The following is a 22,928-nucleotide window of genomic DNA, read 5'->3' on the forward strand; positions in this document are numbered from 1 at the left end:
TGGATGTGGTTCAACCGCACACCAGCCCTATGGGTGGGATCCAGTCTTGCCCCAGCTCCATGGCTGTGGGGCTCAGAACCACCCCAGCCCCATGGATATGGGGCTCAGAACCACCACAGCCCCATGGATGAGGCCCCAGCTTCACCCCAACCCTATGGATGGGATCCATCCTTGCCTCAATCTCATGCTGGGATCCAGCCCAGCCCCATGTGTGGGGGTCTCAGGACCACCCCAGCCTCATAGATGAGATCCAGAAGCACTCCAGCCCCATGGATGAGGGGTCCAGAACCACCTCAGCCCCACAGATGAGCAGCTCAGCCGCATGGATGGATGGTGGACATCATCCCACATCCCTGCCTGTGTGTCCTGGGCAGGCCAATGGTGCAGAGCCCCACAGTGACACCTCCATGGCACACAGCACTGTGGGGCTGAGCCCCACACATAGTCCCCCCATCCCCACCCCATTGTGGGGCCACAGAAGCTCCTCACTGAATTGGGACCAGGGTGGTGCTTTATTGTTCCACCAGCACCTACATCCTGGGGTGGCCCCAGCCCCATAGCGGGGGGGGCTGTGGCTGGCGGCTCCTCAGCTGGGGCTGACCTGGCTGGAGGACACAGAGGAGACCTCTGTCCTCTGGGCAGAGCTGGACACATCCGAGTCATCCGTCATGGGCTTTCCACAGACCATCTCCATGATGCAGCCGCGGAACTGCGGGGGGAATGGAGGGGATCAGCCCCATGGTCCCCATCCCTGGCACCATCTTCTACCCCTTTGGTGGCACCTTGGTCCCATCTCCTGGCTCAGAGGATGTGGAGATGGCCTGGGCATGCCCAAGTGTCCCTCGTGCCCATCCCAAGGTGTTCATGGTTCCCACTCCATGGGCATCCCTGAGTCATCCTTGTCCCCATGGGCAACCCAGGGTGTCCCCGGTGTCTAGGTGCTCCTTCATGTCCTCAGTCCCTGTGTGTCCCTGGTCTCCATAGGCATCCCTGGGTGATCCTGGTCCAAAAATGTCCCCAACATTCCTGGTCCATGGATGTCTTTGGGTACCCCAGTGTGTCCCCATTGCCCTGGTGTCCTGGGATGTCCCCATCATCCATGTGTCCTGTGGTGTCTCCGTTGCCCTGGTGTCTTTGGATATACTTGGGCAGCCAGGGGTGTCCCCATCATCGTTATGTCCCATGGTGCCTCTGGTCCCCAGATATTCTTGAGCTATTGGATGTCTCCATCAAACCCATGGTGTCCCCATTACTGGTGTGCCTTGTGATGTCCCCATTCCCCTGGTGTCCTGGGGTGGCCCCCTCCCCAGATGTCCTTGAGCACCCCAATGTGTCCCCATTGCCCTGATGTCTCTCGATGTGCCCACTGTCTGTGTGTCCCTGGGTGTCCCCATCACCCAGGTTTCTATGCATGTCCCTATCATCCTTATGTCCCCCGATGTTCTTGAACCCCTGGGTGTCCCCACTGTCCATGTGTCCCATGATGTCCCCATCATCCACATGTCCCAGGTCCCCAGATGTCCTTGAGCACCTCGGGGTGTTCCCATTGTCATGATGGCCCCATCATCCAGGTTTCCTTGGATGTCCCCATCATGCTTGTGTCCCACAATGCTCCATTGCCCATGTGTCCAGGAATGTCCCTGGTCTCCAGATGTTCCCCATCCCCTGGATGTCCCCATTGTCCATGTGTCCCTGGATGTGCCCACTGTCTGTGTCCTGTGGTGTCCCCATAGCCCAACCTTGCTTAGATGTTCCCATCATCCTTATATCCCATGATGTCCCTGGTCCCCACATATTCTCAAGCAGATGTCCCCATCGTCCGTGTACCCCATGGTGTCCCCATTATCCAGGTGTCTCACGACAGGACATTGTCCAGGTGTCCCCATCATCTGTGTATCCCATGATGTTCCCATTATCTGGGTGTCCTGGGGTGTGTCTGCTCGCCAGATGTCCTTGGATGCCCCGGGGTGTCCCCGTTGCCCTTGTGTCCCATGGTGTCCCCATTTTCCATGTGTCTTGTGCTGTCCCCACCACCCGGCTTTCCCTGCGTGTCCCTGGACGTCCCTGCCGTGCCCCGTGGTGTCCGTGTCCCTGGGTGTCACCTGTTTGTTCATGAAGCAGTAGATGATGGGGTTGTAGATGCAGGAGCTCTTGGAGAAGAAGGCGGGGATGGTGACGAGGCGCAGGTCGATGCCGTGCTCGCGGTTGTTCACCATGTACATGGCCAGGGCCGCGTAGGGCACGTAGCAGACGCAGAAGGACCCCACCATCACCACCACCATGCGCGACACTTCCCGCTCCGCCTTCTGCGTCGTGGCCGACTCCTGCTGCTGTGCAGCCACCTGCGCCAGGCACGGGGACCAACCCCATCCTGCATCCATCCATCCATCCTGTACCCATCCCACATCCATCCATCCCATACCCATCCTGCATCCATCTGTCCTGTACCCATCCCACATCCATCCATCCATCCCGTACCCATCCCGCATCCATCCATCCCGTACTCATCCCGCATCCATCCATCCCGTACTCATCCCGCATCCATCCATCCCGTACCCATCCTGCATCCATCCATCCCGTACCCATCCCGCATCCATCCATCCTGTACCCATTCCACATCCATCCATCCATACCGTACCCATCTCGCATCCATCCATCCCGTACCCATCCCACATCCATCCATCCCATACTGTACCCATCCCGCATCCATCCATCCCGTACCCGTCCCGCGTCCATCCATCCCATACCCATCCTGCATCCATCCATCCCATACCCATCCCGCATCCATCCATCCATACCGTACCCATCCCGCATCCATTCATCGTGTACCCATCCCACATCCACCCATCCCATACCCGTCCTGCATCCATCCATCCCGTACCCATCCCACATCCATCCATCCCATACCCATCCCACATCCATCCATCCCATACCCATCCCACATCCATTCATCCCATACCCATCCCACATCCATCTGTCCCATACCCATCCCACATCCATCCATCCCATACCCATCCTGCATCCATTCATCCCATACCCATCCCACATCCATCCATCCCGTACCCATCCTGCATCCATCCATTCTGTACCCATCCCACATCCTTCCATCCCACATCCATCCATCCCGTACCCATCCTGCATCCATCCATCCATCCAGTATCCATCCATCGTGTATTCATCCATCCCACCTGCACCTGGGCACTGACACCCATGGGAACCACCCCCATTCATCCCATATCCACCCTGCATCCATCCTACCTCTGTCCATCCTGTATCCATCCATCCCATATCCATCCATCCTGCATCTATCCCACCTCCATCCATCCACCTGCACCCTGGCACCAACACCTGTGTCTATCCTGCATCCATCCATCCCATATCTGTCCCATATCCACCCATCCCATTTTCATCTCGTATCCATCCATTCCACTTGTAACCAGGCACCGACACCTGCATCCATCCCACATCCATCCATCCACCCTGTATTTATTCATCTGACCTACATCCATCCTACCTCCACCCAGGCACGGACACCCGCGGGCACCTGCATCCATCCCACATCCATTCTGCCTCCTTCCTGCCCCATCCTGCCTCCATCTCCATCTCTCCTTCCCCACATCTCCATCTCCATCCCACCTCCCTTCCTCCCTCTGTCTCTCTCCCTAGATCTACATCCCTACATCTCTGCTGCTTCCCATCCCTCTTTTGCTCCCTCCCTCCCTCCCTTCCTTTGGCCATCTCTCCTTCCTCCTTCCTTCCTTCCCTTCATCTCTCCATTGCTCCATCTATCTTTCCATCTCTCCTTCCCTCCATCTCCATCTCCATTTCTCCATCACTCCTTCCCTCCCTCCTACCCAGCAGCACTCTCTCTCCTCCTTTGGCCATCCCTACTTTCCTTCATTCCACCATCTCCACCTCCATCCCCATCCCTCAGTCTCCATCCCTCCAGGTCCATCCCTCCCTCCCATCCTGTCCCATCCCGGTGCAGCACTCACGGCACGCAGGGCGCTGAGCAGCTGTGAGTAGGAGAAGATGATGAGGGACAGGGGCACGATGAAGCAGAAGATGAAGAGGAACCATGTGTAGTACTCGCTGCGGTACTTGGTGCCCACCGTGTACCAGTCGGGGCCGCAGGAGCACTGCAGCCCCTCGGGCACGTACCTGTAGGCACCGCACTCAGCACCGCACCTGACACCCCACAGCACCCCGTGGTACCCCTATGGCATCCCCATGGCACCCTATGGTATCCCTATGGCATCCCAGTGGTATCCCATGGTACCCTATGGCACCCCTATGGGATTCCCATGGTACCCTATGGCATTCCCATGGAACCCTATGGCACCCCTGTGGCACTCCATGGCATATCTGTGTCACTCTAATGTCACCTTATGACTCTCCTGTGTCACTCCTATGTCACCATAGTGCTACCCATTTCACCCCGTGTCACCTCACGTCACCTCATACCCCTCCATGTCACTCCATGTCACCCTCTGTCATCCTGTGTCACCTCCATGCTACCTCAGTGGCACTCCATGGCACCCTTATGTCATCCTATGGCACCCTAATGTCACCCCATACCCCTCTCTATCCCCCAGTGCCCCCCCTGTCCCCCCATGTTATCACCCCCATGTCCCACCTGCTCCACCCGAAGAATGGAGGGATGGCGACGCCGATGCCGATGACCCACGTGGCCACCACGACCACGAGTGCGTGCTTGGAGGTGAAGCGGAAGTTGCCCAGGGGCTTGCAGATGACGATGTAGCGCTCGAAGGCCAGGAAGGCCAAGGACCAGCCCGTGACCAGCCCTGGGGACACCGCGGAGGAGGCTCGGACCAGCATCGGAGCCAGCACAAGCTCACCCAGCTCGGGCAGCCCCACCAGACCATGGGGTTCAAACTAACTCCTATGGGTCCAGTAGACCCTGGTGGTCAACCTTGCCTTGATCCCAGTCAGACCAACCCGACACCTCTGAGCCCCATCAGATGATGGTGGTCACCCCTACCTACCGGCATGATCAACTACCCACCATGATCAACTACCCACCAGCTGATCATGGTCACTTCAACTCCTACAGGTCCAGCAGACCCCAGTGGTCAACCCTACCTTGAGCCCAATCAGACCGTGGTGGTCACTTCAACTCCTATAGGTCCAGTAGACCATGGTGGTCAACCTGACCTCGAGCCCAATCAGACCATGGTGGTCACCTCAACTCCTATAGGTCCAGTAGACCATGGTGGTCAACCTGACCTCGAGCCCAATCAGACCATGGTGGTCACCTCAACTCCTCCAGCCCTACCAGGTTATAGTGGTCACCCCAACTCCTATAGGTCCAGAAGAGCATGATGGTCACCCCAGCTCCTACAGCCCCAGCACATGATGGTGGTCACCCCTACCTACAGCCGCACCAGTCTATCATGGTCACTCCAACTCCTACAGGTGTAGAAAGGCACAGTGATCACCCCAAGTCCACCAGATTGCAGTGGTCACCTCAACCCCCAGAGCTCCAGCAGTCACCCTACTTCCAGCACTACCAGATGATGGGGGTCACCCCAACTCCTAAACCCCAGTAGACCATGGTGGTCACCCCTGCCTACAGCCCCACCAGGTTATAGTGATCACCCCAACTCCAACAGGTCTGCAAGACCGTGGAGATCAACCCTACCTCAACCACCTACCTCAGACCATGGTGGTCACTCCAACTCCTCCAGCCCCACCAGATTATAGTGGTCACCTCAACACCTATAGTTCCAGCAGACCACGGTGGTCAAGCCCCATTAGGCCATGGTGGTCACCGCATCTCCTCCAACCCACCCAGACCACCGTCAACCCTACCGTGAGCCCCACCAGACCATGACAGTCACCCCAAATCCTATAGCCCTACAAGATGATGGTGTCTACCCCAAGTCTTCCACCCCCATCGGTCCATCATGGTCACCCCAACTCCTCCAACCCTACTAGATGATGGTGGTCACCCTGTCTTCCAGCCCCCCCAGACCCTGGTGGTCACCCCAACTCCTCCAACCCTACAAGTTGATGGTGTCCAACCCAACTCTTCCAGCCCTCAGTGGTCACCCCCACCTCCAGCTCCCCTGTATGACCATGGCCACCCCCCCGGCCACCTACCTGCAGTGGCCCCCATGAAGCCCTCAAAGGCACAGACGTGCTTGCCGAAGACGAAATAGCCCTGCGAGCTGGAGACGAAGACGGTGAAGATGCAGAAGATGCAGGCGAGGAACCCGCAGAAGGAGATGTTCACCAGGATGTAGTTGAGCGGCTGCCTCAGCTTCTTGTACTTGATGGTGACCACCAGCACGATGGCGTTCAGGGGGGTGCCCACCAGGAGCACGAAGCCCATGAAGGCCGTCTGCAGGTAGAAGGCCCATGGCGGGGCGATGTGGTACTGGGGACCATCCCAGGGGCCACCGACGGACCCGTTCTTGAACAGGTAGAACTCCTCCTCACCCGACATCGTGCTCGGGGTGGCTGAAGGGGGGGGGGGCTTGGGGGTCCCAGCCCTCCCCTTCTCATATACCCTTGTCCCAAAGCCGCTTATGGGCTGAGGAGGGATCAGGGCTTCAGCCAGGGGCAAACTTGGGGATTAGGAGGGGCTAAGCCCGGCTCAGGTCCTAATCCTGCTCCTTAACCCGGGCTGAGGCGATTGTGGGGCTCCCGAGGGATTTTGGGGGGTAAAGGCGGAGTAAAAAAGGGTTTGGGGGGAGTAAAGGGGATTTGGGGAGTAAAGGAGGAGTCTGGGGCACTCACACCCCAGGGACACAGCAGGGACCCCAAGGTGGGTGATGTTGGTCAGGGGTGACTTGGGGGGAGAAGGGGTGATGGGGTGCCCCCAGTGTGGGACCATGGGCAACCTCAGGGTGGTCCTAGAGCCCCAAGGGGATGGGTAGAGGTGGAGAGGACCCTGGGGGAGGGATTAATGAGGGGGCACTTTGGAGGTGCATAGTTGGGGGTTACTTTGGGGGTGCACTGCAGGGGAGCATTCACTTTGGGGGTGCACTTCTAGGGAGTGCATTGCTGAAGAGCTCATGGCTGGGGATCACTTTGGGGGTGCACTGCTGGGTGTGCACGATTGGGGGTGCATTTCAGGGGGCATCACTTTGGGGTGCAGGGCCGAGGATGCATGGCTGTTTATTCACTTTGGGGGTGCAGCGCTGAGGAGTGCACTATCGGGGATGCATTACGGGGGGATGCATTGATGGGGGGATGACTTTGGGGTGCACTTTTTGGGGGGGGTCACTTTAGGGCTGCACTGCCGGGTCTGTGTGTTCATTTTGGGGTGCCCTTTTAGGGGTCACTTTGGGGTTCCCTGCAGGGGTGTGTGCTCATTTGGGGTTCATTGGGGGTTCATTTGGGATTCACGTTCAGGGGTGTCCCCGCCATGCGGGTGTTTCTCGTTCCCCCCCCGCAGCACGCAGCCGCGCCGCACTCCCACATAGCGGCTCGTTGGTCTAGGGGTATGATTCTCGCTTAGGGTGCGAGAGGTCCCGGGTTCAAATCCCGGACGAGCCCACATCTTTTTCTTCTCCTTCTCCCCCCTCCGCCCCCCTTCATGCACCCCACTTCCTGTCCCTCCCTCGCCGTGGGGCCTCAGTGGGGCAGGAAGCATGAGCACAAGCCTCTTAGCGGGGGGATTAAGGGCGTTTGGGCTCCCCCCCCCACCCCGCTCCCCCCGGGCTTGGGGGTTCATATAAAGGCTGGTGCAGAGAAGTGGGGTGGTGGTTGTGCTGCACCGTACCAAACCATACTGTATTATGCTGTACTGGGCTGTACTGGAGTCTACTGGGATGTACCACGCTGTACTGGAGTGTACTGGACTGTACCATACTGGACCAGGCTATACTGGACCATACTGTGTCATACTGGGCTGTACTGGGTCAGTGCTGGTTGTACTGTACCAAACCATGCTGTGCTGGGTTGTACTGGGCTGTACCATACTGTACTGGTCTGACTGGGCTGGACTGGGTCATAGCGGGCTGTACTGGGTCAGGTCTGGTTGTATTGTACTGTACCAAACCATACTGTACAGAGCTGTACTAGAGAATACCAGGCTTTACTGGGCTTTACTGGGACATACTGGGCTGTCCCAGGCTGTACTGGTCTGTACTGGTCTGTACTGGGTCAGGTCTGGTTGTACTGTACCAAAACACACTGTACTGGGCTGTACTTGGTTATACAGGACTGGACTGCACCGGGTTGTACCATATTGCGTTGGGTTGGACTGGGCTATACTAGGTTGGAGTGGGTCATACGGGTTGTACTGGGTCATATAGGGCTGTAATGAGTCATACTGGGCTGTACTGGGCTGTACTGGGTCAGTCCCCCATGACTTAGGAACACCCGGTCTGCGGGCGGGGGGGTGGGCATGGAGCTCAAAGAGTCCCCGTCCATGGGCAGTAAGTGCTGCAGTGGGACCCCCACCCAGGGAGGGCACCCCCAAATGGGTACCCCCTAAAACGGACACCCATGGGAGCGGGCACCCTCCACAATGGGCATCCTAAGCAGGAGCACCCAATAAGGATGAGCACCTCAATGATGGGCACCCCAAAGAAGGGCACCCATAGGTATTGGCAGCCTCAGGGTAAAGGTCACCCCAGGACTGGTCTCCCCAAGGCTGGTCACCCTAAACAGGGAAACCCATAAGGAGGGGCACCCCAAAGAGAGGTACTCCCAGGTACTGGCACCCCCAGGGTGAGGGACATCCCATAAGGATGAGCATCAATACTTGGGACAACCATAAGGAAGGCTACAGCATAAGAAGTGGAACACCAAAGAAGGGCACCCATAGGTATTGACACCCCTAGGCCTGGCACCCCAAAGATGGGCACCCATTGGTACCAGCACCTCAGGGATGAGCACCCTAAAGTGGGGCACCCATTACTATTGGCACCCCATAAGGACGGCACATCAACAATGGTCACCTCATTGCTGGTCACCCAAGGGGTGGTCACCCCAAGGAGGGACACCCCAAAGAGGGTCACCCATAATATTGGCATCCTTTATGGATAGACATCTCAATGATGGGCACCCCAAAGAGGGGTACCCATAGGTATTGGCAACCTCAGGGTAAAAGTCACCCCAGGACTGGTCTCCCCAAGGCTGGTCACCCTAAACAGGGGCACCCACAGGGCTGGTGATGGTGACCCTGTTGGTGATGCTGTGCGCAGCGGACCTGCAGGTGCTGCGGGTACCCCACAGGGCTGGTCCCCCCCGAGGATGTCCCCGTGGGTGGGTGCTGGTCCCCATGTCCATCCCCTGTTGATGACGCTGTTCCCAGTGGGACTGTAGGCGCTGTGGGCACCCCAGGGTTGGTCACCCAAAGGAGGGGCACCCATAGGCTGGTATCAGTGCTGGTGCCAGTGCCAGGGACACTGAGTTCAGCAGGTCTATGGGTGCTGCAGGTACCCGAGGTGGGTGCCATGCAGAGCTATGCGGTGTCAGTAGCAGTGCTCCCAGAGAGCCTGCAGGCACTGTGGGACGGGATCTCAGCCCCGCGCGAGGAGCAATGGGGGGCACTGTGGGGTGTGAAGGTTGCCATAGCGGGATGGATGGTGGGCATGGCGTGGTGGGATGGTGGCCATGGTGAGAACGTGGTCATTGAGCAACGGGATGGTGAACGTGGGGCAGTGGGATGGGTGGTGGGCATGGTGTGGTGAGCGGTAGCTGTGGTGGGATGGTGCTCATGGGGTGGTGGGCATGGCACGGGGCAGTGGTGGACATGGGGTGGTGGGGTGGTGGACATTGTGGTACAGGGGGTGTTTGCCATGGCGGGGCTGATGCCATGGGGTGGGTGCCATGGGGCTGCTGTAGGGCTGAGGTGGGTGCTGTGGGGCTGAGGTGGGTGCTGTGGGGCTGAGGTGGGTGCTGTGGGGCTGAGGTGGGTGCTGTGGGGCTGAGGTGTGTGCTGTGGGGCTGAGGTGTGCCTCATGGGCCGTGCAGAGGAGCTGGTGCTGCCGCCGGTGCCGCAGGAACCTGGAGAAGGAGCCCTGTGCGCTGCAGCTCTGCCCCAGCACCCTGCCCAGGGGAGGGCAGCTTCAGCACTGCCACCACGTCTGCTGCCACCGGTACCACCCACAGCACCCATCGAACTCACTGGACCCACAGACCCCATGGGACCCCCCAGGACCTACATGGCCCCATGGTTGTTCCCTCCTGGGTATGGCCCCATTCACATCCCCACTGCCCTCAGGCCATGTCCCACCAGCCCATGTTCCCCCGCCCCCGTCCCCATGACCGTGTCCCAATGGCTCCTGTTCCCATGGCCATGTCCCCTTTGTCCCCTTGTCCATATCCCCTATGCCCCCTGGCAATGTCCCCCCTGTACCCATGGCCAGGTACCCCTTGTCCCTGTAATTGCCCCCATGGCCATGTCCCCATTGTCCCCAGTGTCCCCTTGTCCATGTCCCCAGTACTCCCCAGTCATTTCCCTCTGCCCCATGGCCATGTCCCCATTGTCCCCTGGCCATGTCCCAGTGCCCCAGTCCTGCTGGTGTCCCCATGTCCCCACATGCCTGCATCTGTCCCCCACCTCCTGCCCCCTGCAGGTGCCCCAGGGGCCAGAACCCCTTCAGCGTCTCCCCCTGCTTCGATGACTCCATCGACTTCGCTGACCCCAACCACGAGGGGACCCTGGGCCAGGTACGGGGGGTGGGGGGGGGGGGCACACAGGGGTTTGGGGGAGCCACCGTGTGTGGTATCATGGACCCTGTCCCTGTCCCTCCCCAAGACAGCACCATCAGCCTCAAGCCCCCCACCCTCTTCATCATGGCCTCCACCATCATCTTCCTCTTCCTGAAGCATTGGAGCAACTGGCCACCTCCCATCCCACTGCCCCCCAGTGGAGCACCCTGAACCCTATACACCGTTCCCTGTCCTTGGGATGGGGGTGTCACCCATGAGTGCACCCCAATGTGTCTGTGTGTGTGTGTGTGACCCCCCCCAGCCAGGACTTGTCCCCCCCCTCCCCGGGTATTTTGGGTGCCGGGTGCGTGGCTGTGACTCCATGGGTTATTTATAGGTGCTGGCGCAGGCGCCAGGGACCGTGCCCCCTCCCAGCCACCCCCTGCTTTGTCACCCCCTTTGTCACCCTCTTTGTCACCCCCCATCACTGCAGGGTGCCCCCCCCCAGGGAAACTGAGTCACAAAGTGGGGGGGTGCCATGGGGAGGACCCCAACTCCTGAACCCCCCCCCCCCCATCACCACCCATGGGTGCTCCCCCTGCACCCACTGGAAGCTTCCAGGGCTGGTGACACACCGGAACTGGGGGGAAGCTGATATCATCCCCCCCCCAGATCACCCCCCATGAAGGACCCGGATGTGGAGCACTGGGCACTCACCCAAGTGTGTCCCCCTTAAACAAGCACCAAAGGGGGGGGCACCAAGATGTTGGGGGGCACTGGGGGAGCCCAGCAGGCTTTAGGGGGTCCAGAGTGAGTGAGTTTCCTGGGGGGAGGTTTGGAGTGTGAATGGTGCTGGGGTGCATTGGGGTGCTCATGGTATTGGGGTGCTGGGTGGCAGATAAGGGGGTGCTCAAGGGGCCCCGGGGTATTGGGTGCCAGGTATTGGGGTGCCCTGGTGCCAGAGGTGTCAGGGTGCTGGGGTATTGGGGTGCTGGGTGCCATGTATTGGGGTGCTCAGGGTGCCAGGTATTGGGGTGCCCTGGTGCCTAATAGCTAGGGTAATAGGATATTGGGGTGCCAGGTATCGGGGTGCTGGTTATTGGGGTTCCTTGGGTGCTGGGGTGTTGGGGCACCCAGAGTGGTACCCGTGTATCAGGGTGCTGGGTTTTGGGGTGTCAGGCTACGGGTAGATCGGGATAATGGGGTGTTGGGGTGTCTGGGCTATTGCGGTGCTGGAGTTTGGGGTGTTGGTGTTTCAGGGCACGGGGGTTTCGGGGTACGGGGGTGCCAAAGTTTGGGGTTACCGGTGTTTCAGCTTGACAGATTTTGGAGGAGCTGGTGTTTGGGGTGTTGGCGTTTGGGGGTGCCGGTGTCTGTGGGTGCCGGTGTCTGGGGGTGTCGGTGTTTGGGGGTGCCGGTGTCTGGGGTTTGGGGGTACCGGTGCCGGTTGGTGCTGGTTTGAGGGTGCGGGCCCAGGGGGGTGCGGCAGGGCTATAAATAGCGGGTGCGGTCACTCCCGCCCCCCCGGGCCGGCCCATGCGGGGCGGGCCGGGGCAGCGCTTAAAGCCGCCGCCCCCCGGGACACACCGGACACACGGACCCTGCTCCGACCGGGAACGCACCGGGAACCGACCGGACCTCGCTCTTGCTGCGGCCGGGATCCCACTGAGCCCCGCTCCGGCTGCGAACCGACCGCGAACAGAGCGGGATCAGACCGGACCCTGCTCCCACTGGGAACCAGCTCCGCTACCGGGAACTCGCGCCGGGATTGCCCCAGGACAACCGCCCCCGGCACCGGGACTGAGCCGGGAACCGGGACCCGCCCGTGACACCCCCCCCCCCAACCGGGACACCGGGATCGAGCCGGGACCCTCCCAGTCGGGATATCGGGATTGAGACGGGACCTTCATCGGGACGCCGGGATTGAGGAGGGAGCCCCCCAGCTGGGATACTGGGACTGGCCCAGGACTCCTTCAGGACACCGGGGGTGATCCGGGACCCCTCTCCCGGCACTGGGACTGACTTGGGACCCCCCACAGGACACCGATACAGATCCAGGGCCCTCATCCAGGATACTGGCACTGATCCGGGACCTCCACCTGGGACACCGGCACTGATTTGGGACCCCCCCCCCCCCCCAAGGACACGGGTACTGACCCACGACCCTGATACTGATCCGGGATCCCTCCTTCGGCTTCTCATCCGGGACCCTCATTTGGGCCACCAACTTGGAACCGCCACCCAGGACACTGACCCCCAACCCGGGACCCCAGTACTGATCCAGGACCCCTATTTGGGCCTCACACACAGGACACCGAAACCAACCCAGGACCCCCCACAGGACACAGGTACTAACCCAGGGCCCCATTTGGTCCTCCCCGCAGACATTGATCCTCTCCTAGGACCCCCATAAGGACCCCGATACCCACCCAATCCCCCCATAAGGATCCCAATACCCACCCAGGATCTCTATAAGGATCTTGATACCCACCCAGGGCCCCCATAAAGACCCTGATACCCATAAGGGTCCCCATAAGGACCCTCATACCCACCCAGTACCCCGCTAAGGACACTGATACCAACCCAAAACTACTATAAGGACCCCGATACACAGCCAGGACCTCCATAAGGACCCCAATATCAACCTAGAACCATCACCCAGGACCTTGTTACCCATACAGGACCCCCATCACCCACCCAGGACCCTCTCCTGGGACACTGACCCTCCCTCAGCACCCCCATAAGGACCCCAACACCCAACCCAAGCCTCCCCCATTTGGGCCTCAGCACCACCCCATCACCCCCAGGCCCCCCATCGCCAGCAGCATGAACTCCACACTGGAGGCTCAGCCGGGCGAGGAGCCCGAGGAGCTGCCGGCCACCGAGAAGGACCTGGCGGAGGATGCGCCGTGGAAGAAGATCCAGCAGAACACGTTCACGCGCTGGTGCAACGAGCACCTCAAGTGCGTGCACAAGCGCATCGGGGACCTGCAGCGGGACCTGAGCGACGGGCTGCGCCTCATCGCGCTGCTCGAGGTGCTCAGCCAGAAGAAGATGGGCCGCAAGTACCACCCGCGCCCCAACTTCCGACAGATGAAGCTGGAGAACGTCTCCGTGGCCCTCGAGTTCCTGGAGCGGGAGCACATCAAGCTGGTGTCCATCGGTGAGCGTGCGACGGGGGTGAGATGGGGATGGGAGAGAGGGTTTGGATGGAGTGAGGGTGAGTGTGAAAGGGGGGTGATGATAGAAAGGTGAGTGAGCACGGGTTGGGGTGATGGATAAGAGGGAGTGAAGGGTGAGCGTGTGAGGGTGATGGGGTGGAATGAGGGATGAGTGTGCAAGGGAAGGGGTGATTTGGGAGTGAAGGGTGGGTGTGTGAGGGAAGGGATAACGGATAAGAGGGAGTAAAGGGTGAGTGCGAAAGGGGTGATAGAAGGGTAAGGGTGAGAGTGAAGGGTTGGGGTGATGGACAAGAGTGAGCGTGCAAGGGGGGGTGATGGTGAGTGGGAGTGAAGGGGGAGTGTGTGAGGGTTGGGGTGATGTGGGAGTGAGTGTGCGAGTATAAGGGTGATGAAAGAGTGGGAGTAAGGGGTGAGGGTGAGTGTGCAAGGCCAGGGCTGATGGACAAGTGGGAATGACGGGTGAGTGTGTGAAGGTGATGGGGTGGAGTGAGGGATAAGTGTGCAAGGGAAGGGGTGGTTGTGTAAGGGTAGAGGAGATGGTGTTGGCAGAGGAGTGAGAGTGTGGGGTGAGTGTGCAAGCGTTGGGGTGGTGTGGGAATGAAGGGTGAGTGTGCAAAGGCAGAGGTGATAGAAGGGTGAGTGTGAGTGTGGTGGGGTGAAATGAGGGGTGAGCGCGCAGGGGTAGAAGTGATGGAGGGGTTAAGAGGGGTGAGTGTACAAAGGTGAGGGGTTTGGGGTGGAGTGAGTGTGCAAGGGTAGGGGTGGCAGAAGGGTGAGTGTGCAAGGGTGGGAGTGATGGCCGAGAGGCAGTGAGGGGTGAGTGTGTGCGGGTGATGGGGTGAAATGAAGGGTGAGTGTGCGAGGCCAGGGGTGATGCTGAGCGTGCAAGAGCAAAGAGCAAGCACAAACGGAGCCGGGGGTGAGTGTGCAAAGGGGCCACGCAAGGGGCGGCCGCGCTGAGCTCGGGGCCTGCGCTGGTGGGTTCACCCCTTGCACGCTCACCTCGTGTGCAGGGCCCTTGCACGCCCGTTTGCACCCTCACCTCCCACCCACCTGCTCATGGGGGGTGACGATTTCACACCCCCCCCCCTTGCACACTCACTCGTGCCCCCCCTTGCACACTCCCCCCTCCCCCCCCCCTCGTGCCCAGATGTTGGGGGGGGCCGCATCTGCAGCGGGTTCGTGCCCGAAACACGATCGCTGATGGGGGGGGGCTGGGGGGAGGGGCTGTGGAGGAGGGGGAGGGGCCGGTACGCGGGGTCCGCGCGCAGGGCTGGAGGGGGGGAGGGGCGGAATGCCTGGGGCTCCCCTCCCCCACCCTCTGTTCACCCCCCCCCCCCAATGCCTCAGTTTCCCCATCCAGGGACCCCTCGCAAGGGTCAGGGGTCCCCAGGGTGCTGCGGGGGCACCGCAGGGAGACCCCCAATGTGCCTTGTGGGGGGACCCCCGAGCCTATGGGAGGTCATGGGACCCCCATAGTGGTATGGGGGGGAACCCTAAGGTGCTGGGGGAGGGGCCAAGGGGCCCCCACGGTGCTTTGATGGCGATCCCCATGGTGCTGGGGGGTTTAGAGCTCCCCCAAGCTGTTGTGACGGTGCTTTGTGGGGGGACCCCCATGGTGCTGTCAGGGTGTGACCCCCCCCCCCGTCACCCCCCCCCCCCCCAGCACTGTCTGGTGGGATTTTGGGGGTCTGGGGGTCGGGGTGCTGTGGGGTGCTCTGCTGAGACAGGGGAGCAGTGGGGGGGGTATTGGGGTGTCCCCCTCTTGGTATTGGGGTGGCAGGCACCCCTGCCCGTGTTCTAGGGGTGTCTCCAAGGTGGCAGGGGCCCCCATACTTGCCTTGGGGGTTTTGGGGTGTCCGCAGCCTCATACGAGGGTGACAGGGACCCTTTCCCATGTTCTGGGCTGCCCCAGGGTGGTGGGACCCCATATTCTTGTCGCAGGGTTTTTTGATGTCCCCATCATGGTTTTGGGGTGTCCCAGGGTCACAGGAACCCCTCATCCTTGTCCCATGGTGTTGGGGTATCCTCATAGTGTCAGGGCCCCTGTCCCATGGTTTTAGGGTGTCCCAAAGGGTTCAGGGTCCCTTTCCCCAGGGATTTTGGGTGTTCCCATAGTTTTGGGGTGTCCCCATGGTGCCAGGTACCTTCCCCATGGTTTGGAGTGCCCCGATGACGGTGGTGTGGTGTCAGGTCCCTACCCTATGCTTTCGGGGTGTCCCCGTGCTGACGATGGTCTGTCAGCCCCTGCCCTATGGTTTCGGGGTGCCCCCATGGTGTCAGGTCCCTGCTCCATGGACTCAGGGTGTCCCCATGGTTTTGGGGTGCCCCCCTCCTCCCGCTGCAATGGGGTAACCGTACCCCCCTGCCCTGCTGTCTTGGGGTGTTCCCACGGTGTGGGGCGCCCCGATGCCGGCGATGGGGGTGTCCGGTGGGTGACGGCTCCCCCGCCCTACAGACAGCAAAGCGATCGTGGACGGGAACCTGAAGCTGATCCTGGGGCTGGTGTGGACGCTGATCCTGCACTACTCCATCTCCATGCCCATGTGGGAGGACGAGGAGGAGGAGGAGGCGCGGCGGCAGACGCCGAAGCAGCGGCTGCTGGGCTGGATCCAGCACAAGGTCCCGCAGTTGCCCATCACCAACTTCCACCGGGACTGGCAGGACGGGAAGGCGCTGGGAGCGCTGGTGGACAACTGCGCGCCCGGTCAGCGGCCACGGGGGCATGGGGGGCTATGGGGGGCAGGTGGGGCTGGGGAGGGTCTTAGAGGGGTGGCAGAGGGGGCTTAGGAGGGTCTTGGGGTGGGTAGAGGAGTCTTAGATGAGGGGTGCTTAGAAGGATCTTTGTGGGCGTCTTAGATGTGTCTTGGGGTGTATCGGGGGCTCAGAGGCGTCTTGGGGGGGTTTAGAGGGGTCTTTGGGGGTATTAGGTGGGTCTGATTGGGGGCAGATGGGGCTTGGGGGGTGGCTGGGGTGTGTAAAGGGGTCTTGGGGAGCACCTTAGGGGTGAGGAGGACACTGGAGAGCTCTGGGGGTGTCCCTGTGGTGCTGACCCCCCCCTTTTCGCAGGCCTGTGCCCAGACTGGGAGAGCTGGGACCCGAACCAGCCGGTGCAGAACGCGCGCGAGGCCATGCAGCAGGCGGACGATTGGCTCGGGGTGCCCCAGGTGCGGGGGGTACTGGGGGCACTGGTGTCCCCATGGCATGGGGCAGGGGGTGCTGGGGAGTCCCATCATGGGGAACTGGGGGGTCCCCGGGGGTGTCTCTGGGTGTTGGGGTCCCCAATCATTGGGGTTCCATGGGGGGATCTATGGGCATGGAGGGTCCCTGTGAGTACAGGAGGGTCCTCAGGTTGTCCCTGGGTATGGGGGGGTGCCCGTGGGCTTAGGGGGGCCCTGGGGGGTGCAGAGTGGTCCCTTGGGGTGCCCCATGACACAAACCACCCCTGGGTGGGTGCTGCTGGGGAGGGTGGTGCAGGGGGTCCCCATAGAGGTCGCTGTGTGCCCCAGGCGCTCTGACGGGTGCTGTTGGGTGCCCCCAGGTGATCGCCCCCGAGGAGATCGTGGACCCCAACGTGGACGAGCACTCGGTCATGACCTACCTGTCCCAGTTCCCCAAGGCCAAGCTCAAGCCCGGGGCGCCCCTCAGGCCACGGCAGCCCCAGCCCGCTCGTGCCCGTGCATATGGGCCCGGTATGGGAATGGGGACATGGGGGGCACTGGGTGGGACATTGGGAACACACATACACATAGGGACACAAGGGAATCCGGGGGGAAAACATGGGGAGAGGGGGGACACTGGTGGGGACATAGGGACACGGGGGGAAACAAGGGGATACAGGGGGACATGAAGAGGGGGTGTGGGGTGATGTGGGATGGGGAACTCCAAGAACAGGGACCTTTTCCTTGACACCCAAGGTATCACCCAAGCCGGGGGCACCCCAGGGTCCCCCATGGTGCCACCCACACTCAAGGACACCCCTAAGTGTCACCTATACCCAAGGGTACCCAAGGGACAACCCTTGGGTCTCCCCAGGGTCCTACGTGCCCATTGACACCCCAGGATCACACAAGGTGCCACCTATGCCCGGGGTCCCCACCATGACCAGGGATACCCCAAGGTGCCATCTATACCCATGGATACCCAAGGGGTACCCCAGGCCCCCCCCCCCAATGAGCAGGAGCACCCCAGGGTCCTCCAATGACACTCTTGCACCCCTTAGGGTGCCACCCACATGTGGGGACACCCCAGGGTCCCCCAAAATGCCACCCATACCCTGGGACACCCTTAGACCGCCCCAGGGTCCCCCCCATGTGCAGGGACACCCCAAAGAACTCTAAGGTCCTGTCTATGCCCAGTGACATCCCAAAGTACCATCCATACCCAGAGACCCCCCCTGTTTGGTAACCAGGGTCCCCCCCATACCCAGTGACCCCCTTGGATCCCCAGGCTGCCCCGGTCCCTCTGCCCCCCCTACACCACCCCAATCCATTGATGTCCATGGGTGCCCCTGGTGCTGGCACCCACCCTGGGTCCCTGTGGGCCCCCCCTGACTCCCCCCTGGCGCCGTAGGCATCGAGCCGCAGGGGAACGTGGTGCTGCAGCCGGCGCACTTCACGGTGGAGACCCTGGACGCTGGTGTCGGTGAGGTCCTGGTCTACGTGGAGGACCCTGAAGGCCACACCGAGGAGGTAAGGGGTACCCCTGGGGTGCCCCCCCCTTCCCCCCCCACTGGGTACCCAGGTCTCATCACCCCTGTTCTGCGATCCCCCCCTTGCCCAGGCCAAGGTGGTGCCCAACAACGACAAGAAGAGGACGTACAGCGTCACGTATGTGCCCAAGGTGGCTGGGATGCACAAGGTGAGGGGCACCCATGGGTGCTGGGGGTCTATGGGCGGGGGGCATATGGACCTAGTTAGGATCTCTCTTGTGTATTGCACTGGTTCCTTTGGGGTCACACTAAGGTCTATTGGGGGTTGCGGGGGTTGCGGGGGGGGGGGGCATTGCAATAGGGAGACCTTGGGGAGACCACTAGAGGGTTCCATTAGGGTCCATTGGGGGGTTTTGGGGGGTCTCTGGGTGGGTGGCATAAGGACCCTATTAGGGATCCCCTTGGGTATTGCACTGGGGATTCCCCTGGGGTCCCATTAGGGTCTCTGGGTGTCCACTGGGGGCCTTCGGGGGGATCCTTGGGGAGACATTGCAATAGGAGAACCTTGGGGAGACCGTTGGGGGACCCATTAGGGTCCATTGAAGGGTCTTTGGGGGTTGCTGGGGGAGGGCATTGCAATAGGGGAACCTTTAGAGTCCCATTAAGGTCCAGTGGAGGGCCTTTGGGGGTCTCTGGGGGGGGATATTGCAATAGGGGAACCCTGAGGGGACTTTTGCGGCTCCCTGAGGGCCATACTGAAGGGTCCTGGGTGGTTTCATGGGGGTCCATGAGGGGACAATGCAATAGGGGTGTCCCTTGGGGTTCCCATTAGTGTCCATGAAGGCACCTTTGGGTGTCAGTGCTGGGGCCACCCCTCAGCACATGGAACCGGGGTTCCCATTGTGTCCCCCCATGGTGCCAGTCGAGGGCACCCTGACCTCCGTGCCTCCCCACTGCAGGTGACGGTGCTGTTCGCGGGGCAGAACATCGACAGGAGCCCCTTTGGGGTCTCCGTGGCCATGGCGTTGGGCGACGCGGGCAAGGTGACGGCACGCGGCCCCGGCCTGGAGCCCACCGGCAACGTGGCCAACAAACCCACCTACTTCGACATCTACACCGCGGGTGGGTGCTGAGCTTGGGCCTCCTGGCGCTGTGGGCATGGCGGGGCTGGTGGCATCGAGCCCGTGTCCTCCTGGTGCCATGGACGTGGTGGTGCTGGGTGGCACCGAAGCCGTGTCCCCATGGTGCCGTGGCCATGGGATGGCTGATGGCTCTGTTTCTCACGGTGGCATGGCCGTGGTGTAGCCTGGTGTCTGTGGGGCCACATCTTCATGGTGCCATGGGGACATGTCCTCATGATGCCATGGCCATGGCATGACCTGGTGGCTGGAGGGACGTGTCCTCTTGGTGGTGCTGGGTGCCACTAAGGCCATGGCCATGTGGTGGCCCAGCCCATGGCATGGTGGCTTGGGTGCCCTCTTCCCTCGGTGGTGTGGCCATGGCACGGCTTAGTGGCACTTGGGACTATGCCTTTGTGATGGTGTGGCCATGGAGGTGCTGGGTGGCACTAAGGCCATGTCCTTGTGACGACATGGCTGTGGCATAGCCTGGTGGTTCTGGTGCTGTATCCTCGTGGTGGCATGAGAAATGGTGTGGATTAGTGGCACTTGAGACTACGTCCTCAGGGTGCCATGGACATGGCATGGCCTGGTGGCACTGAGGCCATGTCTTCATGATAACATGGTCATGGAAGGCTTAGTGGCTCCCGGACCATGTCCTCATGGTGACACTTGGGACCATGTCCTCATGGTGACACTTGGGACCATGTCCTTGTGGTGCCATGGCCACTGCATGTCCCCGTGGCTCTGAGCCCATGCTCTCCCGGTGGCACTGGTGCCGTGGCAATGTCTGAGCGTGTCCCTGCGGCGCAGGTGCTGGCCCAGGGGATGTCGGGGTGGTGATCGTGGACCCCCAGGGCCGGCGGGACACGGTGGAGGTGATGCTGGAGGACAAGGGGGACAACATCTTCCGCTGCACGTACCGGCCCGTGCTGGAGGGCACTCACACCGTCTGCGTCACCTTCGCCGGCTCCAACATCCCCAAGAGCCCCTTCAGCGTCCACGTGGCTGAAGGTGAGACCTGGCCCAGGGTCCCCATCGTCTCACCACGTGTCCCCATGGGTCCAGGCTGTCCCCAAGGTGCCCTTATGCCTTTGGGGACCCTATAGCATCTTCATGTCCCCAGGGCGTCCCCATGGGTCCCTTGTGCCCTAGGGTGTCCCCATGGCACCCTTAAGTACTTGGGGACCTCATAGCACCTTTATGTCCACAGAGTGCCCCATGGCACCCACTGGTTCCCATGGTGTCCCCTGGGAATCCCTATAGCATCTTTATGTCCCTATGGTGTCCCCATGGGTCTCATGCTGCTGAAGATCCCATGGCACCTTCTTGTCCTTAGGGTGTCCCTGTGGGTCTCTAAAGCCCCAGGGTGTCCCCATGAATCCCTAAAGCAGCTAGAGACCCCATAGCACCCTTCTATCCCTAGGGTGTCCCTATGGGTCCCTTATGCCCTAAGATGGCCCCAGGGCACCCCGTTGTCCTCAGGTTGTCCTCATGGTTCCAAGGTGGCCCTGGGTGTCCCTGTGGGTCCCTTATCCCCACACCCCTGTCCCCGGGTATCACCCCTCTGTGCCCAGGCTGTTCCCATGGGATCTGTTTGTGCACAGGGTGTCACCGGGGTGTCCCTAACAGCACCCTTATGGCTCAGGGTGTCCCCATGGATCTCGTATGTCCCTAGAGTGTCCCCCATGCTCCTACCCCGGTGTCGCATAGCCCTTCCCAGGCTCCCAGGTGGTGTGGGTGCTGAGGGTGCCATGTCATCCCGTGTCATTCCATGTCACTCCATGCCATCCCCTATCATTCTGTGCCATGTCATGCTATGTCATTCCACGTCATTCGGTGCCATGTTATCCCACGTCATCGTGCATCATGCTGCATCATTTGGTGCCACGTCACTCCGCATCACCCCCCATTGTTCTGTGCTATTCCATGTCATTCCATGTTGTTCCATGTCTCCTGCGCCCCCGCAGCGTGCACCCCATCCGCGTGCCGCGCCACGGGCCGGGGGCTGCAGCCCAAGGGGGTTCGGGTGCAGGAAGTGGCCGATTTCAAGGTGCACACCAAGGGTGCCGGCACCGGGGACCTGCGCGTGGTCGTCAAGGGGCCCAGTGAGTGATGGGGGGCACCCATGGCGGGGGACACATGGGGGTGTTCATGGTTGGGTGGTACCCATGGTTAATGGCTGGGGGCAACAGAGGTGCCCACGGGTGGTGGGTGCATGGCTGAGGTGCTTTGGAGGTGCCTGTGGGGTGGGTGCACGGTTGGGGGTCCATGACTGGTGGAGGCATCCATAGTTCATGGCTGTGGGCAATATGGGTGCCCATGGGATGGATGCACATGGTTGGGGGGTGTCTTGGGGGTGCCCCTAGTTGGGGTATCCCATGGGTGGTTCATGATAGGGGGGTTTTTGAGAGGGGCCATGGCTGTGGGGCTATAGGGGTCCCGCAGGTGGGTTCATGGTTGGTGGGGTCCATAGGGGTGTCCAGATTTGGGGTTGGGGTGTCCATCACTGGGAAGTCCCAATGGAGGGATATACGTGGTTTGGGACCAGTATTGGGGTGCCCATGGTTGGGAATCGCCATGGAGGTGCCCATGGGTGGGATGGGTGCATATTTGGGAGTGCCCATAGTGGGGTGCACGGCTGGGAGGGCTCATAGGGGTGCCCAGGGTGGGGTCCATCACTGTGGGGTCCTCATGCACGCGGTGGTTGGTGGACACCTCAGTGGGTGCCCATCAGGGCTGTGTAATTGGATCCCCCATGTGGGCCCCCTGTGGGGTGCCCCATGGGGGTGCCCCCACTGACTCCCGTTCCCCCGCAGAGGGCACGGAGGAGCCGGTGACGGTGCGGGACGTGGGTGACGGCGTCTACGAGTGCGAGTATCGCCCCTTGGTGCCCGGCAAGTACCAGGTGGCCATTACCTGGGGGGGCTACGCCATCCCCCGCAGGTCAGTCAGCACCCCCTATCCGTGGGTCACCCCCCGCCCATGGGACATCCCCGTCCGTGGGTCAACCCCGGGGGCGGGCGGGTGTGCATGGGGGGGTGTGCAAGGGGTGTGTGATCGGAACGAGGGGTTGTTATAGGTGCAAGGGGGGTGTGAGGGGGCGCACAAGGAGCAAGTGGGGGGCATGAGGGGTGTGTAAAGGGCGTGCATGGGCCATGTGGTAGGCGCAGGGGGTTGCAGTATGTGCAAGGGGTGAGGAGTGCATAAGGAATGAGTGGGGTGCACAAGGGGCATGTGGGGTGTGCTGGGTGTGCAAGGGCTGCATGAGGCCATGCGTGACATGTGTGATGTGATGTGGTGTGTGACATGTATGACACATGTGACATGTAATGTGTGATTATG

General features: G+C 61.1%; 2 protein-coding genes and 1 non-coding gene across 4 annotated transcripts in view; 2 read left to right on the forward strand and 1 right to left on the reverse strand.

Annotated features, from left to right (window-relative positions):
* Positions 1–546: 546 nt before the first annotated feature.
* OPN1SW (opsin 1, short wave sensitive) lies at positions 547–6,469 on the reverse strand. Its single transcript, XM_062609424.1, has 5 exons — positions 6,124–6,469; positions 4,637–4,805; positions 3,996–4,161; positions 2,103–2,342; positions 547–709 (listed from the first exon to the last, which is right to left on the reverse strand). Exons 1-5 carry the CDS (start codon positions 6,467–6,469, stop codon positions 587–589), a joined length of 1,044 nt encoding a protein of 347 aa, XP_062465408.1. The 3' UTR covers positions 547–586.
* A 983-nt stretch (positions 6,470–7,452) lies between these two features.
* On the forward strand, positions 7,453–7,524 carry TRNAP-AGG (transfer RNA proline (anticodon AGG)). Its single transcript has one exon. It is a non-coding gene; the product is annotated as a tRNA-Pro (tRNA).
* Positions 7,525–12,225: 4,701 nt separating this feature from the next.
* FLNC (filamin C) overlaps positions 12,226–22,928 on the forward strand; it is a 38,815-nt gene continuing 28,112 nt past the window's right edge. For both annotated transcript variants that reach the window (XM_062609442.1, XM_062609443.1), the window contains exons 1-10: positions 12,226–13,795; positions 16,273–16,521; positions 16,884–16,981; positions 17,356–17,506; positions 18,387–18,505; positions 18,597–18,674; positions 19,425–19,587; positions 20,397–20,597; positions 21,554–21,691; positions 22,403–22,529. In XM_062609442.1, coding sequence (XP_062465426.1) covers positions 13,459–13,795; positions 16,273–16,521; positions 16,884–16,981; positions 17,356–17,506; positions 18,387–18,505; positions 18,597–18,674; positions 19,425–19,587; positions 20,397–20,597; positions 21,554–21,691; positions 22,403–22,529 — 1,661 coding nt within the window. In that variant the 5' untranslated portion in view covers positions 12,226–13,458. The remainder of the gene's footprint in view (positions 13,796–16,272; positions 16,522–16,883; positions 16,982–17,355; positions 17,507–18,386; positions 18,506–18,596; positions 18,675–19,424; positions 19,588–20,396; positions 20,598–21,553; positions 21,692–22,402; positions 22,530–22,928) is intronic.

Source organism: Pezoporus occidentalis, unplaced genomic scaffold, assembly GCF_034315485.1.
Source record: "Pezoporus occidentalis ecotype Australia unplaced genomic scaffold, CSIRO_AGI_Poc_V1 ctg138, whole genome shotgun sequence".
In the NCBI taxonomy this organism is placed as follows: Eukaryota; Metazoa; Chordata; class Aves; order Psittaciformes; family Psittacidae; genus Pezoporus; species Pezoporus occidentalis.

Excerpts from the sequence above, each read along its gene's own strand:
- OPN1SW (XM_062609424.1), bottom strand. The coding sequence starts at position 6,469 with ATGTCGGGTGAGGAGGAGTTCTACCTGTTCAAGAACGGGTCCGTCGGT. Across the intron at positions 4,162-4,636 it reads CCATTCTTCGGGTGGAGCAG|GTACGTGCCCGAGGGGCTGC; the intron begins GTGGGACATGGG and ends CGGTGCCTACAG. Across the intron at positions 710-2,102 it reads ACTGCTTCATGAACAAACAG|TTCCGCGGCTGCATCATGGA; the intron begins GTGACACCCAGG and ends TTCCCCCCGCAG.